The 16,186-nt window shown below is 49.4% G+C and overlaps 5 protein-coding genes across 8 annotated transcripts; 3 read left to right on the forward strand and 2 right to left on the reverse strand.

Annotated features, from left to right (window-relative positions):
- Positions 1–1,067: 1,067 nt before the first annotated feature.
- LOC120901271 (COP9 signalosome complex subunit 6) lies at positions 1,068–2,751 on the forward strand. Its single transcript, XM_040308989.1, has 4 exons — positions 1,068–1,651; positions 1,739–1,890; positions 1,956–2,312; positions 2,387–2,751. The coding sequence occupies exons 1-4, from the start codon at positions 1,210–1,212 to the stop codon at positions 2,525–2,527; spliced, it is 1,092 nt and encodes a 363-aa protein (XP_040164923.1). The 5' UTR covers positions 1,068–1,209; the 3' UTR covers positions 2,528–2,751.
- On the reverse strand, positions 2,522–3,919 carry LOC120901272 (zinc finger protein 330 homolog). Its single transcript, XM_040308990.1, has 3 exons — positions 3,758–3,919; positions 3,124–3,671; positions 2,522–3,026 (listed from the first exon to the last, which is right to left on the reverse strand). Exons 1-3 carry the CDS (start codon positions 3,889–3,891, stop codon positions 2,749–2,751), a joined length of 960 nt encoding a protein of 319 aa, XP_040164924.1. The 5' UTR covers positions 3,892–3,919; the 3' UTR covers positions 2,522–2,748.
- Positions 3,920–4,148: 229 nt separating this feature from the next.
- On the forward strand, positions 4,149–4,935 carry LOC120901273 (deoxycytidylate deaminase). The gene has a single exon (XM_040308991.1). The coding sequence runs from the start codon at positions 4,173–4,175 to the stop codon at positions 4,791–4,793; it is 621 nt and encodes a 206-aa protein (XP_040164925.1). The 5' UTR covers positions 4,149–4,172; the 3' UTR covers positions 4,794–4,935.
- Positions 4,856–7,336, reverse strand: LOC120901270 (nucleolar protein 10). The gene is made up of 4 exons (XM_040308988.1): positions 7,175–7,336; positions 5,965–7,091; positions 5,248–5,904; positions 4,856–5,174 (listed from the first exon to the last, which is right to left on the reverse strand). Exons 1-4 carry the CDS (start codon positions 7,238–7,240, stop codon positions 4,931–4,933), a joined length of 2,094 nt encoding a protein of 697 aa, XP_040164922.1. The 5' UTR covers positions 7,241–7,336; the 3' UTR covers positions 4,856–4,930.
- A 566-nt stretch (positions 7,337–7,902) lies between these two features.
- LOC120900542 (transcriptional activator Myb) lies at positions 7,903–16,035 on the forward strand. 4 transcript variants are annotated; one of them, XM_040307673.1, is made up of 9 exons: positions 7,903–8,068; positions 10,041–10,288; positions 10,383–10,532; positions 12,126–13,052; positions 13,414–13,692; positions 13,869–14,083; positions 14,154–14,445; positions 14,527–14,667; positions 14,750–16,035. In XM_040307673.1, the coding sequence occupies exons 2-9, from the start codon at positions 10,196–10,198 to the stop codon at positions 14,876–14,878; spliced, it is 2,226 nt and encodes a 741-aa protein (XP_040163607.1). In that variant the 5' UTR covers positions 7,903–8,068; positions 10,041–10,195; the 3' UTR covers positions 14,879–16,035. The 4 variants fall into 4 exon arrangements, with proteins under 4 accessions (XP_040163607.1, XP_040163609.1, XP_040163610.1 ...); XM_040307674.1 differs by having other exon boundaries at positions 7,906–8,038; XM_040307675.1 differs by having other exon boundaries at positions 7,903–10,288; positions 13,435–13,692.
- The last annotated feature ends 151 nt before the right edge of the window (positions 16,036–16,186 follow it).

Genomic DNA, 16,186 nt, shown 5'->3' on the forward strand with positions numbered 1-16,186 from the left:
ATTAAAAACGGGCTGTCCATAAACGACGATGATAATAATCCGTGAAATATCACCAGCTTCATGTGTTGATGTGTATATGCACCACAACCATGCATTTGTTGTCATCGAAATGCAACATCCTCCACAGATGCTTCTCTTCCTCTTCCAGACCCGGGGATTGCAGGATCAAACATTTCTTCGTGCATCCACACCCCCCGGGGACACGGCTAACAAAAGGGACACAGGATGATTCTTTTGTGGACAGAGGGATTACGGTTCGGAATAAACAGTACTTACCCTTGAATGGCGGGCAAAGAATGGCGCATTCACTCGCGTCGACGATGCACCTTTTGGATCATTTGCACCGAAAGAAGCGATTTTTTTTTTGCTCACATTTTACCATCGGGCTGAAATCGGATCGCGGATCGCTGCACACATACACAGGGATCGGATGCTCGTTTGTTTACACTTGTGCTTTCTGCGACTACTCCACCATTTATCATTCGTCCGGATTAATCGCCGGGCAAATGCAACGAGCCGAAAGGTGGCATGCGCTAGCAAACGGAGACCATTTTTTGTTTGCTGTGTCGGGGTACTACGATGCAAGAATGCCGGGGAAAGGATTAACAGTTCCGGCACAAACAAATGTGTCTCGTTTCTCGGTATTGCCACGAGTGTTCATTAAGTACTTTGGGGAATGGAAATTTTGCACTAACCCACGAGTTTCCAATGATAGTCCATGATAGCGTTCTTCGTGATAACTGCGAATTATAAATTGAGATTACACTCCAGCAATTCCACTTCCGCAAGAACAAGTGAGGTTATACTAGTTGCACTGTGTCTTCCGTTTGTTTACGTTTTATATCCTTGCACATGCATGAACCTTGTGCAAAAAAACTCTAAATTTTTAATTCCATAATAACAAAAAACTTACACTTTTTCCAGTTTAAAATAAAGAATTTGAGCACGTCTGATATTCATCTAAATGTTTAAAAATGTTTCAAATTTATTAAATTCATCAACTGTCAATCTCTATGAACCTTGGGCCTCTACGGTGCTGCGTCCAATGTCAACGCGACGGTATCAAAACATTGTCACTTTTTCACGCATTCGGGCAAACATCGTCAAACGGATTGGACAACGAATCGCCCTGGTTCCTTCGAAACAAACCACACAATAATTGAAGAAAAAACAACACATCAATCGAAAGAAAATAAGTCCGGCCCCACCATGAGCCAACCGACGGAGGAAAAGATGGACATCGATAACGAGAGCGCATCGGCCACCGCGAGTACATCGACTTCAGCTTCTGCAGCGATGCCACCGACCGCATCCACCTCGAAAGCGGCATCGCCGCCGGCCGTTTCCGATATGGAGGTGGCCAGCGGAAAGCCGGTGCCTGTGCAGCCCGAGGGCAGGAATGTGATGGCCAGCAGTGCAACGATCCCGTCCGTGACCTGTTCGCTACATCCGCTCGTCATCATGAACATTGCCGACCACTGGACGCGCAACCGGGCGCAGAAGAGCAGCCGGCCGCTGATTTTCGGTGCCCTGATCGGCAAGCAGAAGGGCCGCAATATCGAGGTGATGAATTCGTTCGAGCTCAAGTACGACATCGTGAACGATGCGGTGGTCATAGCTATGGATTATTATCAAGTGAAGGAGGAGCAGTGTAAGTGGGGGGAGCATGCGAAGGAAGCGTTTGTTTTAATGTTGAAATGCTTACATTAATCTTCTCGCACCACTTTTGTTCACACAGATAAACAAGTGTTTAGTGATCTCGACTTTCTTGGATGGTACACGACCGACACTGTGCCGTCGGAGAAACACATCAACATCCACAAGCAAATATGCGAAATCAATGAGTGTCCGTTGATGTTGCTGCTGGATCCACTTAACCGTAACATGAACGTAAGAAGAGTCAAAAAGTACAAGGAAAGGAACAATCGTCTAGTGTATTTGAACGCTTTTTTCAGCTGCCAATCTCACTGTACGAGTCCGTGATTGACATCGTGCAGGGCCAGGCGATGATGCTGTTCGTCCCACTGGTGTACACACTCGCGACGGAGGAAGCGGAACGCATCGGCGTGGACCATGTCGCCCGCATGTCCAACAACGACACCGATGCTAACTCGACCGTAGCCGAGCATCTGCTCGCCCAGTACAATGCGATAAAGATGTTAAACTCGCGCGTAAAGATCATACTGGCGTACATTAAGGCGGTCGAGAACGATCAGCTGAAACCGAACCAGGAGATCCTGCGCATGGCCTACTCGCTCAGCCGCCGTCTACCGATCGTGCAAAACCCATCGTTTAAGGAGGAGTTCTACACGGTTAGTGTAAAAAGTTGCCTTTTTTTGGAAGAGATTATGTAGCTTACATACCGTCTAACATTCTCCTTTTGCAGCAATCGAACGATGTCGGTCTCATCACGTACCTCGGAGCACTAACGAAGGTGGCGAATGATATGAATCAGCTGGTAAATAAGTTTAACGTTCTCTACGACCGCCAAGCGATGGGACGACGCTTGCGAGGCATTTTCTTCTAAAAACGGCTTTGCTGCTCACGTTTTAGTACGTTTCTTTTATTCCTGTTCTTTTGCCCACTTCCTTCATTTTACTACATTCATCTCACGTCGTCCCTTACGCATCTTCCCCAAACCCACCCCTCCTCGTCCTACTCCCCCCTCGTTGCATATAGCTTGTATAGTTATGCTATGCAATAAAGAACAAAAGTCGTGTGGCTTTAAACAGCTCTTACACAGACACTCTACTTCTGCTCCTTCGAGGAAGTGCCCTGGGATGTTCCCTGTGCGCCAGCAGTCTCTTTCTTCTCCTCCTCCTCCTCGTCCTCGTCCTCATCATCATCCTCATCATCGTCTTCATCATCATCATCGTCGTCGTCGTAGTCGTCGTCGGAAGAGCTACCTGAAACCTCGTTGTAGTGGTCGTGACTGTTGCGGTACGACATGTACTCATCATCGTACGCATAATCATCATCGTCTCCCTCATCATCCATCCGTTTGCGCCCGTACTTATGACTGCGCACTGGGAAAGGAAAAGGTCCGGATTATTAGCCACTGTTTACTGTTTACCTTCCATCCACGTAGGCGGCGACAAACGCGCCACTAGCACAACTACTTACCCGACATGCTAAGATCCTTCGTTTGGCTCGTCTCGTAGTTACACTTCGGACAGGGGATCGGCTTGTTCTTGTCGTACTTGAACCCTTTCCGCCTTATGTGATCGTCGCAGTAGCAGGTCTTGCACCGCAGGCACGAGTACTGGCCCAACTTGTTGCACGACTGGCACTTGTACGATTCCGATTCCAGCACCTGGCACGATGCCTGATGCTCGAACTGGTCGTCCTCGCACAGGAAGTTGTTGCAGAAGCTGCACTTAAACATCCGACCACCGTGGTCCCACACGCCCCGCTCGCACTCGATGCACACCGCATCCATCAGCGGGCAGGTGCAGGCGTGCGACTGCAGACACTTCCTACCGTGGCAGATCCACGCCTCGCAGTGGTCGCAGATCGCACCGACCATCTGCAGCCCGGTCGTGAACACGCCGGCATGCTTCACCACACAGTCGCCCGTTTTCAGCATGCACTTTTGCTTGCCACACTGCGCACAGATCGGCAGCCGCTGCAGGCTCTGGCAGAAGTAGCAGAACGCTCTAGACTTCTGTTTCCTGTGTGCGAACGGGGGAACGGGGGAGAGCCCGTTAAATTAGTCCATTTGGGCAACGAATGCCACCCGGGCACGACCAGCACATACCTGCCACACTTCTCACAGTCCATCGCAACGTTGCACGGTTGCTCCGGTAGCTGAGATTCCCGGTTGCGGATTTCCTTCTGGCGGAGCTTCTGCTTCTCCGCCTTCTTGCGCTGGCCCGTCTTTTTCTTCGGCATCCTGGCAGCCGTCCGGAAACGGACAAACGAAAATTAGGGGAGGATAAAAATGCACTTTCACTCGCCCTACGCCACCATTATCCAACAATCAGGCCCAACGAAAACAGAAACACACAACTGGTTCGCTGACACGGGCTGACGTTTTCCGTGCGCTGACAGCGGGTTCACGTTCTGTCAAAACAGTACACCGGTTTGGCGGGATTGCGAAAATTGCACCCCGCCTACCATGCACCTTTCCTTGTTCCCCCGATCAGCTCAATTCCAAGCTGCACGACACCAAGATGGCAAGTGACTCCCCGGCACGGCCAAGTGGCAAGCGCCAAGACACGCTCGACTGGGCGGAGTGCTTCATGGCGATGGCCTTCCTGGCCGCGAAACGCAGCAAGGACCCCTCGACACAGGTCGGTGCGTGCATCGTGAACGAGGACAACCGTATCGTGGGCATCGGGTACAACGGATTCCCCAAGGGCTGCAGTGACGATGAGTTCCCGTGGTCGAAAACGTCGGACAATCCGCTCGAGACGAAGTACCTGTACGTGTGCCACGCGGAGGTGAACGCGATACTGAACAAGAACAGTACGGACGTGCGGAACTGCACCATGTACGTGGCGCTGTTTCCGTGCAACGAGTGTGCGAAGATTATCATACAGTCCGCGATACGGGAGGTGGTGTACATGAGTGACAAGCACGCGCACAAGCAGCACACGATCGCGGCGAAGCGGATGTTCGATGCGGCCGGTGTGAGGTACACGCAGTACAAGCCGCCCCACAAGCAGATCGTGATCGATTTTACCGAAATTGACTGGGACAGTTTGAATCAGGTGCCGGCAACGCCGAAAAAGGACGACACCGTAACGGACGAGGTGGACATGCGCAAGCTTTCTCTAAAGGAGCGCCTCTAAGGCGACATACAGACAACGGAGGACGGAGGATAGCGAGTGAGGGAGTGATTATAACAGTGCTATAAATTTACCCAAAGAGGTGGTTTTTATTTGGACTTTACGGCGTTTCACAATATAGGTTCTAGAGCTTTGCGATTTTAAAGTTTCTTGAAAATCGTCTTTTTAATCACACCCTTTGCCGAACGAATCACCTGCCGGCGCTCTTCCTTGTGCTTTTTCAGCTCCGATTGATAGCGCGCCCGTTCCCGGTCCATTGCATTCTTGCCACTGCTTGACCGGCCGGTCGTCGTGAAGGTAATTTCCCGCCGGCCTACTCCGTTCTGGAACTGCACATTCGTCGTGGCGTGTTCCAGCTTGTTCACGCGTTTACCAAGCGATACACTGCAAAAAAAATGGGTAAACATCGTTGCAAAAGTGGTTGCAGAGAGCTCTAGTAGGCTGTGAGTGTACGTACGATTGGATTTTCTTGGCCGGTTGCATGATGTCAAAGTTTGCTCCTTCCTCTACCGTTAACGAGAACTCCTTATCGTCATCCTCGTGATCTGCTTCCTCGCGGGCCCACGATTTAGCTGGTCGATTATTCCTCGTTTTCGAATAAGCTGGCTTTGCGTCTTTCATTTCCACGTCCTTTTCTTCTTCCTCCTCCTCCTCCTCCTCCTCTTCGTCTTCCTTTTCACTTTCACTCTTCTCGCTGTACAGATCGTCATCCGTGCTCTTGCCCTCATCCTCCTCGTTCGGCTCCGTGACGACGATCTTCTCCTTGCGCCGCGCCTTATCACGATCGGCGCGCTTCAGCACCGCACTGAGCAGACGGTAGTCCTCCGCCTCCTTGTCGATCTCAAAGTCCGGGTTGTCGAACATCTGCTTGAACCGATCGTCGCCGAGCAGACCCTTGGCAATGGCGCTTCGCTTCGCGTTGCTCATGTGCTCCTCCTGTATCAGATGCTGCGCCAGCTCCCGGTTCACCTTGGGCAGGGCCGACTTAATCTGCAGACGAGCCGGACGGCTCTCTTCAATCTGCTTACGAATCTTATCCTTACGGAAATTATCGAACGCGAACGAGTCCGAAACCGCCTTGGCCTTGTTGTACAGCCGAATGTTGATGAAGAACCTGCGGGATGGACAAGTGTAAGTAGATTCGTTTCATTTGATCCCACCTTCCGATACGTACCCATGCATGTAGGCGCGCAGCATTGGCGTTCCTTCCAGGTGGTCCAGCTTCAAATCGGCCAGCTCCTGCTTCGTGACGAACTTGTAGTCATCGTACACGTTCTGCACCGTTTCGGACGCAATCTCCTCCACCAGATTGTCCAGGAAGGAGCACCACTTCGGCGCAGGCCCTTCGCTCGGGATGTAGTAAGGCAACATTTTCGTGTCCTCCTGGGCGAACATAAACAATCCACTGCCCGGGAAGTGTGCAAAGTCGTTGAAGTTACTGCGCGATTCAATGCACGCCTTCTGCTTCAGCGACGTTTCGTCCCAAATCTTCAGCATGGCCCCGTCGAGCGAGTAAACCGACTTCTGGTCCGGCTGGAAGCGTATCTTCTTGATGGGCAGCTGGTTCAGATGGTCCTTGATCGCGATGGGATTGCGAGCGCGAATGTCAAACAGCAGCACGTGCCCACTGGATGTTCCAGCTGCCAGCGTAAGGCCGGTTTTGAATTGCAGCGCCGTCACGGCTGCAACCCCGTTCGTGCTCGGCAGGTTGGCAGCAACATCCAGCGTGCCGCAGCACCTTTTGTCACGATAGTCCCACGCCTCAAGCCTACCCTCCTGCGTGCCGACGCAGATGAGCTGATGTTCCGGGTTGATCGTGACACTATCGATCGCGCTTGCTGTCGTGCTCGTGTACGGTAGCAAAAACTGACCCCGCTCCATGTTTAGCCGATAGATTTCGGGCGACGTTCCAACGAACAGCAGATCGCACGTTGGCCGGTGATATACCAAATCGCGGCCAAACTTTGGAATACGCAACCGATAGTGCCGACCGGCTGCGGCGTGTATCTCCACGTACCGATCGGCATGCAGAAAGGCAAGCTTGCTGTAGTCCTCCGACAGGATGGTGAACTTTTCCACCTCCGAGTCGAAGCATCGTTCGAACTTTAGCGACAGATTGCTGACCTCAAAGCACTTTACCCTCGGTTTGTACGTCCCGGTGGCCAATATGTACTGCCCATCGTCCGAGATGGCGATGCAGGAGGCGACCCCGGGCATGTCGAAGTCCTGTATCAGCTCGATGTGCCGATCGGCGTCCGGATTCTTTTTCGGTGCCTTTTTCTGCTTCCGATCGGTGAGCCACTGCGGTTTGGAGGAATTGGGAAGTGAACGTGAATAACAACTCAACAACGCATGAAATGGGGGCAACGCGATGGTGTACTTACTTCCGGAATGGATTTGCCCCCGCTGAGATTGTATATTTTCACATTATTTATGTCGGTCACTAACATTTTCGGGCCTGTTTTTTACATCGAAATTGCACGCGTGCGGGAAAAAGGTGTGTTTATTTCATCTGCGCCATGCAACTTTGCTGTCAACGGGAGCACATTGTAAACATTATTGTTCGGCCCAAGGTTAAGAGAGATGGTGGTGAGAGAGTGAAGCTGTGGACAAACGAAAAGGGAAAACCATTTGGACATACAGATTTGGACCATTTCGAGCCCGTTTCTTGTTGAAATTTTATCACAAATTACCTTTTTATTACCTCATTTCAGTATCGAAAAAGCCAGAAAAGATGCGTTCTGGCTTGAGGTTGTTTGAAATTTGTCAGTTTTTCACGTGACGTTTGACGTTTGAAAGATGACGCAGAGGGAACAAATTACCAAATGAGCAGGTTACACCACTCCACCAGCCCCGCGTGACGTACAGTGACCATGTGTCAGTTGAATTATACGTTTGGTTATTTTTTGTATATTGCATGTAACTTTTGATGAAAAAAACTTAATCCAAATGTTTTATAGAATATTCTTACAAAATTTAAGATGATTTCTTATCCGTTATATAAGAATATATTATAATTATTAACATAATGCAATGCCCTGTGTACCGCATATGTCAAATGGCGAAATGTCAAAACGACACAGCCGTCCATCACCTGGCCGTTTTCCGTCAACCTCGAGCTTTTTCGAAGCAAGCCAAAACGGTCGCAGCAAAACGCGTAACGACGGGGACGTTCCCTAAAATTTCGGAACCATCATCCATTATCTCTATTATCCAACGTTGTTTCGCAATCCTACCGTGGGCTGCGGGTAAGCGCGCCGTAAAGCAGCGGTGCAAAGGTGAAGAGACTGCCGGAAGCACATCAACATCACGCTGCAGTCGAGAGCGCGTCTTGGAAAGCAATTCAGGGAGAGAAAGATGGATGCATCACGGTTCGGCCGCACAACAGCAGCAGCAGCTGCCGACGACGACCACCGTACCCGTGTGTGTGTTGCGTGAAATGAAATTCGAGTGTTGTGTGCTGCCGCGCTCTGTATGCCAGCCAGTTCGGTCGTCCCGGAATGAACGAAGTGAATGCAAAATAAAAGCAATATTGTGACAACGTCGTGTCGTTCGGTATTGCGACAGTGGTGCCCCAGAACAAGCCAATATACCAAATGCGCGTGTGTTTCTCCGTGTTTACTGTTTCGTCGTGTGTTCGTCCGGTACTAGCAGAAGAGCGTGTTGGTGCGCTGTAACCATCTTATCATCTAGTCAGTGAAAAAAGGCCTGGAAATTCGAAGCTGCCCCGGCGTTTGTTTACGTTACGACGGGCCCCCAGCAACGTTTGCATTGGGTTTTCCTTGCCCATTGATTCCCTCGCGGAACCAGCTTGCAGTAGCATTTTGAAAGGTGACAAGCCCGAAAGTGGGGGGTGCGCATTGCCGTATCCAAATTTGAGCAGACCGTTCGCGTAAAACGGCCCATCCGCGGAGCATCCGGTTACGCTGCCCGTTCGCACTTGTCCGTGTGGGCAGCCGAGGCTGTAGGAGCGCCACCGCTGCTACGCCAAGAAGAAGCTTCAGTTCCACGTCCAGGAACTCGTGCTGCGGGTTCGCCCTACAGGGTCCAAAAATAGACCCACACAGCAACCCAAGGGGTAACAAGGGAACGTAAACAGTGCGCGAACAGAACACGGCGCGTTGCTTTCCTTTTCCCCTGCTGGAAAAGTGCCGTGTGTTTTTGAAAAAGCGCCCAAGGGTGTACATTTGGGTGAACAGGCAAAGAAAAAAAGAAAAAAAAAACAACAAAGAACACAAGGTAAAGCAAAAATACGACCCTCCGCGTCGCGAGTCTGATTCAAATCGCTTCCCGGGACGATTACGGAGTTTCCGATTTCCCCCTTTTTTGGTTGGTTCGGAGGGGAACGGTGCAGAAAAGCCACCTTATTGTGCGTATGTGTTTGTGTGTGTGTGTCCCACGGTGTTATAGGTGTGCGCGCATGGTGGCTCTAGTTGCGCTATCAATTATCATTGCCGATCCATGCGCACCGGCGCATCGAAAAGTGTCTACCGGGCAGTAAATGTGATCCTCGCTTTTCGTCCCCCCTCCCAGTGGTGGGTTTATGTATGTGTGTTTGGCGAAGAAGAAGAAGAAGAAGTGAGAAAGAAAACACAAAAAGCGAAGAATCCCATCATTGCACGTGCGACCTGTGGGTCCTAGCGCGATTGAGCGAGATAGACGGCGCAGAGCGAACGAGAGAGAGCACACCCTTATGCTCCGTAGCATAGCAGCAGCAGCACCCCTAGAGTGTAGCACCGGTGGTGCGTACCCTATTGCGTGTGTTGCCTAGGTGAGTGGCAGGCAGGCTGTGCACGAGAAGAAAAGGAAAGCCAAAAAAAGCAAGTACGGAAGGGGCGCCGCCACACAACCCAATCCTCGCCGCTTGAGAGCATAAAAGGAAGTGACGAAGGGAGCTGTTGGTGGTGAAGAGAGGAGGACCGGTGCGGGAACAAAACATCTGCCGTGGAAATAATTATTAAACACACGGGCCAAACAGTACGACGGCATATGCTGCTGGCTTGATTGTCTTCTCCCTCTCGTGGTGTGGTGCGGAAGAGAAGAGAACAGGATACACACACGATCAGAGAGAAAGAGAAAAAAGGACACTCGCACACCAACACGTGCAGCAACACCTTAGTGCGAGGGAGAACGAAGACTCGACGGTGTGTCCTTAAGCGCCATCCCGTGCCGGAGTCGGTCGGAAGTGGGATCTATCTGTTTGTGTGTGAGGTCGGACCCTCTCTCATCCATATCCTCATATTATCCTAGGATCAATTTACGTCTGTGTGTGTGCGTGTGTGTTTATGTATTAGGGAGTACAAATCTGTCTCTGCTGTGTCTGTGTGTTGAGGAGAGTTGATTGAACTTTTGCATACACTCCACGAAAAAGGACATCCTCTAAAAGCAGAGCGACGGATCGAGCGATGTCAGCAACGATGGACACATCGGACGATGATAATTCCGAGCATTCGCAGGGAGAGAAAGGATCGAGCAAATCGCGCTGGACAAAGCATGAGGTAAGGAAGGGGGAATTCATATTTAAAAAATAGCATCTTGTTTTGATTAGTTGCGTTCGATAATTATACAAAAACTATTTTCTATTTTCTACAGGATGCCGCCCTCAAACAGCTGGTAGAGCAGTACGGCGAGCGGTGGGACATCATCTCGAAGCTGCTGAAGGATCGTACCGACGTGCAGTGTCAGCAGCGCTGGACGAAGGTGGTGAATCCGGATCTTATCAAGGGACCCTGGACGAAGGAGGTTAGTGTGTGTGAAAAACAAAACGAAAACTATTGCTCAATTGTACTCGAAGCGCTCATTTGATGGGAACATTGGGCCATGAAACCGATGGGACAGCTGGTTCCTCGAACACACGTGATCACTCACTTTGCGGAAACACGACCAGCTGTCACTGCCACTGTGCTGCTTGATCAGCAGGAGGACGTGTCATAGACTGTCGACGAAGACGACACGGGTTTTAAATATCATATCTTTTAAGAATTTGATATATTGTCGCTCAAATCCTGCAAAGCTCTCAGCGCTTAAATTTGATTTATAATATGAACTTTACCTGTTCTCATCATATTCCAGCTCACAGACAAGTCACAACATGTTTTCACTTTACCTTGCGACCCCTTTTTTGTCGATTTTCATCCCATGCCTGTTTGAAGTGCTGCGAGCATGTATTACAGCATGTGTGAGTGCCGCAAAACAGCGCAAAACAGGACCCCAAACTCATTCCGCCAGGGGTGTTGTCGCCCATTAGCTTTTTTTTTGCTTGCGAGAAAGAAATTGCACACTAACAAACTAAAAACATCCTATCGAAAGGGGGAAACTTCCCTGCCCGCATGCGATCCCATGAGGTAATGGGTTGGCCCAGTACTTTGTTTTATTCTTGCTCCTATTCCTGAAATTTTCCCCCTTTGTTATGATGGTATTGTTCTATGCCGATCGTACTTCCTGCTTGTGGTGGTGCGTGATCATGGTGGTGGTGGTTGCGTTGCGCTTTTCAATCGTACGATCAATTGAGGGGGGGGGGGGGGGGGTGGAAAGGAGGTCCGTACAGGTTACGGCACAGGAACGGTAGGGGGTTGATTAAGGTGTAAGGCGGGCGCTTTTAGACGCACCGAAACGAAAAGACAACCGGAAGTGGTGCTCCTCATGCGGGAGGATGAGTTGTTGTTTTTTAGAGGAAAAAAACGAAGATAGCGCTATGAAAGGAAAATGGCGTAGAAAAGAAGATTCTAATGAAAGGAAAGGGGAAAAATGCGCCACACAAATTCCTGTTGCCAGCAGTCTTGTGTGAAAGGAAAAACTTTCCAACGAACGGAACGTCACAAAAAGGGTGCCTTTTATGATGAAAACACACATCCAAACTCTCGACTGTTGTTGACATGACAAATTTTGGGGTTGGATACAAATTTACATTCACCGAACCGTGTCCGATCACCTTGATGGAATCTGACGAAGGGAAATGTTCGTCCCATGCGTTCCAAAGGGCTGAGATATATCATAAGATTGTCAGTAAAAGTTATAATTTGTAGAAGGACGTACAATTGTTCCAAGCTCGCCCTACGAGCTTGAAGATGGGTGTATTCGAAAGGGACCTTCAAAACAAATGCCTTCAAACAAATCTTTTACAATTACCGGAAGCGAATTATTACAGCAATGTAGGAAGAGAAGAGAGCAAGAGCGACGATGCCGGAATACGATCCTTCTTGCGATGACGGTGCACAAAACCAGGTTTAAAAGCGTTCTCATTTCGCTCTAGTCTATTGCTTAATTACGGTTTCTTGTTACAAACTTAAAGAAGCACTTTACTAATGCGTTCCCTTTTTTACCCCTCAATTCCAGGAGGACGACAAGGTGGTCGCACTGGTTGCCAAGTATGGGCCAAAAAAGTGGACCCTGATCGCGCGGCACCTGCGCGGGCGCATCGGCAAACAGTGCCGCGAGCGATGGCACAACCATCTCAACCCGAACATCAAAAAGTCCGCCTGGACGGACGAGGAAGACCAGCTGATCTACGAGGCGCACAAGCAGTACGGCAACCAGTGGGCCAAGATCGCCAAGCTGCTGCCCGGCCGGACGGACAATGCGATCAAAAACCACTGGAACTCGACGATGCGCCGCAAGTACGAGGGCCCGGAAGCGGCCCGCCGGCGGGTGAAGATGGTCGGTACGCCGAACCAGCCACCGAACCACCATCCCCATCCCCAGCTGCAGCACCACGACTATCAGCAGCAGCAGCCCGGGGCGGGCGATGGCGAACAGAAATCGAAAGCACCGCGCTATCCGCCGAACGAAAGCTTGCAGAACATTATACGCAACAATCGCAAGAAGCCGTCGCTGGACGAGAACCAGTTCCGGGACGAGATACCGCTCGAGGAGGGTCACGTCGCGGGCAAGGTGGCCGTATCGACGGAGCAGGGTGATTTCCTCATCATTCCGCTGCCGGATCGCGAGAAGCAGTACGTGATCGAGCCGGTCTATCCGACGCGCATCAACGCGAAGCTGTTCGGGGACGGTAATGCGGCGCACAATAACAATAACAACAATGTAAGCGAAGGGCAGGCAGCGGCCGTGGCCGGCTATCATCCGCTGGCGATCTCGGGCCAACAGTTTCTTCCCGCCAATGTGGATCTGCACGAGCTGATCAATGCGACACGGCTGGACGATAGCGTTGCGTCGGAACAGTCGATGACGGAGCGCAAGACGACGCGCAACACTACGCCGAACATTCTGCGGCGAAAGCGAAAGCTTAAGGATGATCAAGAGCTGGTAAGGACGCGTTCGAACGAGTCGATTTTGCGCGTGTGTGTTGTGTGTGTGTTTGTACGGTCAGTGGATTTTTGTGTTTTGTTTGGCTGTAACTTTTATTTTTTATGTTTTTTTGGTCAATTTTGTTGCTTTTTGCCATGATCCATTGTTTTATTTGTATCGCTTATCGCTGGGCTAAGTAAACATGCACTTCTAAAGGACTAGACAGGTAAATGGGTAACGAAGAAGGCAATGGTACCAGCCGCACAGAACAACACAAAATTTGCTGCATCTACTACACACACCTTTACATATAACACTGATAACACACCTTTTACACAATTGCTTACCACCAACTGTTACCACCACAATACACTATTAGCATGACCTTTTAACGATGCAGGCGCACTATAACGACCAGCAGCAGCACCAGCAACAGGGGGCGGTTGGGAATGCAGGCGCCGGTCAGGGCAATCATGCGCACGCAGGCCAGGACGGTAATGCGCGCGGCGGTACGGACAAAATGCACCTCATGTCACCGTCCATTACCCCCATCAAACCGTTGCCGTTCTCTCCGAGCCAATTCCTGAACTCTCCCAGCCTGAACGTGTCCTTCGATCAGCTTCCCGCCAGTACGCCCGTCAAACGAGCGGCAGTTAAAGTATGTTTTCTGTTTGTTTCTTTCTTTTTTCCTTTGTTTGTTTGCTATAATTTTAATGCTCTTGTATCTAACATTTTACAATAAGCACTGGAAAGACTTTGTAAATGGTGGCCATGTTCTCAAAATTAATGTTTATATTCCTTTGTGTGTATGTTGTTTCGGCGGGTGCACAACAGAACGACACTAGTCTATTAAGCACGCCAGTTCCAGCGAAGGATGTGTCGATCAAGATGGAAGCGAAGAAGGATCAGGAGAAGGCAGCTGAAAATGAAGAGGATGGCAAAACGAAAACACCGCTAAAGGAGAGCGGCAAACCTGTGCCGATCGAACCGCGCACGCCGACACCGTTCAAGAACGCAATGGCCGAGCTGGGAAAGAGACGTTCCGAGATGTGAGTTGTCTGCTTGCTACTCGCAAAAATATTCGTTTTATAATGGCGGAAAATCCTTTCACCCCTTCAGCTACATCCCACCGAGTCCGGCACGTATCGGCGAGGACATTGCGGAGATCATGAACCAAGAGCAGGCAAGCGAAACTTCCTCCACGCTGGCAAGTGGCAGCGACACATCGGCCGGCAACAAAACGGTCATCAGCAACAATGGCAGTGGCACGCAAACGACCGATTCGAAGGAAAACACGCTTCCCGCGCGAAGCGGACAGGTGTCGCCGCGCATGAACAAGAAGGCGTCCTCTTCCTCCGTCTTTTCGCAGCAGTGGGAAAACTCAGACATGAGCTTCTTTGCGGAAACGCCGGTAAGTAGTGGATGGGGAGGAGGAAATTGTATAAAGATTTATTTTATGTTTATTCCCTTTTCTCTTTTTGTCTTCCTGCAGAGCAAGTCGCTTATCTCGGACTCGGGTGTGACGCTGTCGCCCTCGTTGCGCGATCCGTTGCGTGAAGCAGAGCTCCTGCTCGACGGTAACGAGGGTGGCAAGGAATCATCGGCCAACAAGTCCACCGTCAAGTCACCGGTGGTAAGTTAAACACCCCGAACTTTATCCCTTTCCAAAGATCCCTTATTGGCATTCATAACCTCTTTTTTCTCCATTTTTGTAGCCCGTCGACCCGAAATGGGAAAAGTTTGCGTGCGGCAAGACGCGCGATCACATGATCGTTTCGCAGCAAGCACACAGCTGCCTGAAAAAGACATCGCTCCAGCCACGATCGTTGAATTTCTACAAGTAGATGACGATTGACACACACACACACGTGTGCGTGGTGGTTGCTGATGTCCCCCTTTTTTGTGCAAAAGCAATCGATTTGAAATGGGTAGAATCGTTGCTCTTTAAACCTTAAGTTAAGTGTTAGGACAGCGGTACAGCAGCGTGTGCACCGTGCGCGTGGTTAATGTTAAGAAACGATTCTTCCCCCCGCGAGGTCGTATTCTTCTGGTGGTTAGTTTAGACGGGGGAATTGGGGAAAAGGGACACACAGAGCGGGGCACGCACGCGTTGCTCTCTTACCTAAACTCCGCAAGAGGAGAGTTTATGGTAGAGGGCATCTAAAGTAGGAAGTAAGCGTTTTGAAACTAACCAAAAACCTCACCCTTATCTAATAAGAAGCTAACTACTAACAAGCTCTTTTTACTGTACAGCGAACAAGTTCGTACAAGGAAAGATAGTACACACACACATACACACAAACAAAGGTACCATCATACAGTCAAGCATTAGGAAAGCGTAGTAGTAGTAGTAGTACACATTTTACGATGGCATATATTTTGAACGATGGATAGGTATATATTTTTTGCTTCTTAAAGATTCCTTAAATGCGCTACAACGAAGCAGCGAGAAGCTTTTACATGTTGTCCCCCCGTTTTTGATACAGTTTTTTGACACACCGGATTTACAACTTTTGTCCCCCTTTTTTCCTCAAAATTAATTTAACATAGGTATACAATACACCGCTTTTGTTATGACTTTTATATTTGTAAAATCCTTTTTGCGCGTTATTTTTGGCCAGGACAATTTTGGATGACTTTTTTTTTTTGGAAAGACGACGATACAGAACACATTGACGATAGGAGCAAACGTTTATTATTTTATTATTTTTATTATTTGCTCACAAAAGAAGGAAGGGATACGTTTTGTTCGACAGGAATTATATTGTAAAAATTCAGAAGAAAAAACCATCATACTGTACATTGTTAGCCAGTCAGTGCGCGTGCAGGGGTTCCTTTTTTTCGAGCCATGTAGGGCAAAATTTTGAGGACACAGTAATAGAGCAGATTGTAAACGTAAACACTATTTTAGAACCGTCGAAAGGTATAGTATTGTGTAAGCTCGGAGGAAAAAACAGATATTTTGAATAAAGTACTTCTTTGTATTTGCCCTCAAAGTACAGTGGATTTGTGTATGTTTTTCTGGGTGAATGGTGGTATACTCCGATAAACGTTTTGATTGGGCCAGTACTCATTCCTTTATTTTTTTACCATTTGCTTGAACTCTTTTATCAAGTGTGAAATCCCTACAGAGAAATAACAGCGATTTTTTT

This window comes from Anopheles arabiensis, chromosome 3 (genome assembly GCF_016920715.1).
Source record: "Anopheles arabiensis isolate DONGOLA chromosome 3, AaraD3, whole genome shotgun sequence".
Classification (NCBI taxonomy): Eukaryota; Metazoa; Arthropoda; class Insecta; order Diptera; family Culicidae; genus Anopheles; species Anopheles arabiensis.

Coding starts and splice junctions, on each gene's coding strand:
- LOC120901271 (XM_040308989.1), top strand. CDS start 1,210: ATGAGCCAACCGACGGAGGAAAAGATGGACATCGATAACGAGAGCGCA. Junction 1,652..1,738: donor TCAAGTGAAGGAGGAGCAGT/GTAAGTGGGGGG, acceptor TTGTTCACACAG/ATAAACAAGTGTTTAGTGAT. Junction 1,891..1,955: donor CACTTAACCGTAACATGAAC/GTAAGAAGAGTC, acceptor CGCTTTTTTCAG/CTGCCAATCTCACTGTACGA.
- LOC120900542 (XM_040307673.1), top strand. CDS start 10,196: ATGTCAGCAACGATGGACACATCGGACGATGATAATTCCGAGCATTCG. Junction 13,693..13,868: donor TCAAACGAGCGGCAGTTAAA/GTATGTTTTCTG, acceptor GGTGCACAACAG/AACGACACTAGTCTATTAAG. Junction 14,446..14,526: donor GCTTCTTTGCGGAAACGCCG/GTAAGTAGTGGA, acceptor GTCTTCCTGCAG/AGCAAGTCGCTTATCTCGGA.
- LOC120901273 (XM_040308991.1), top strand. CDS start 4,173: ATGGCAAGTGACTCCCCGGCACGGCCAAGTGGCAAGCGCCAAGACACG.
- LOC120901270 (XM_040308988.1), bottom strand. CDS start 7,240: ATGTTAGTGACCGACATAAATAATGTGAAAATATACAATCTCAGCGGG. Junction 5,905..5,964: donor CTGCGCGCCTACATGCATGG/GTACGTATCGGA, acceptor TCCATCCCGCAG/GTTCTTCATCAACATTCGGC. Junction 5,175..5,247: donor CCGGCCAAGAAAATCCAATC/GTACGTACACTC, acceptor TTTTTTTTGCAG/TGTATCGCTTGGTAAACGCG.
- LOC120901272 (XM_040308990.1), bottom strand. CDS start 3,891: ATGCCGAAGAAAAAGACGGGCCAGCGCAAGAAGGCGGAGAAGCAGAAG. Junction 3,672..3,757: donor GACTGTGAGAAGTGTGGCAG/GTATGTGCTGGT, acceptor GTTCGCACACAG/GAAACAGAAGTCTAGAGCGT. Junction 3,027..3,123: donor GAAGGATCTTAGCATGTCGG/GTAAGTAGTTGT, acceptor TTCCTTTCCCAG/TGCGCAGTCATAAGTACGGG.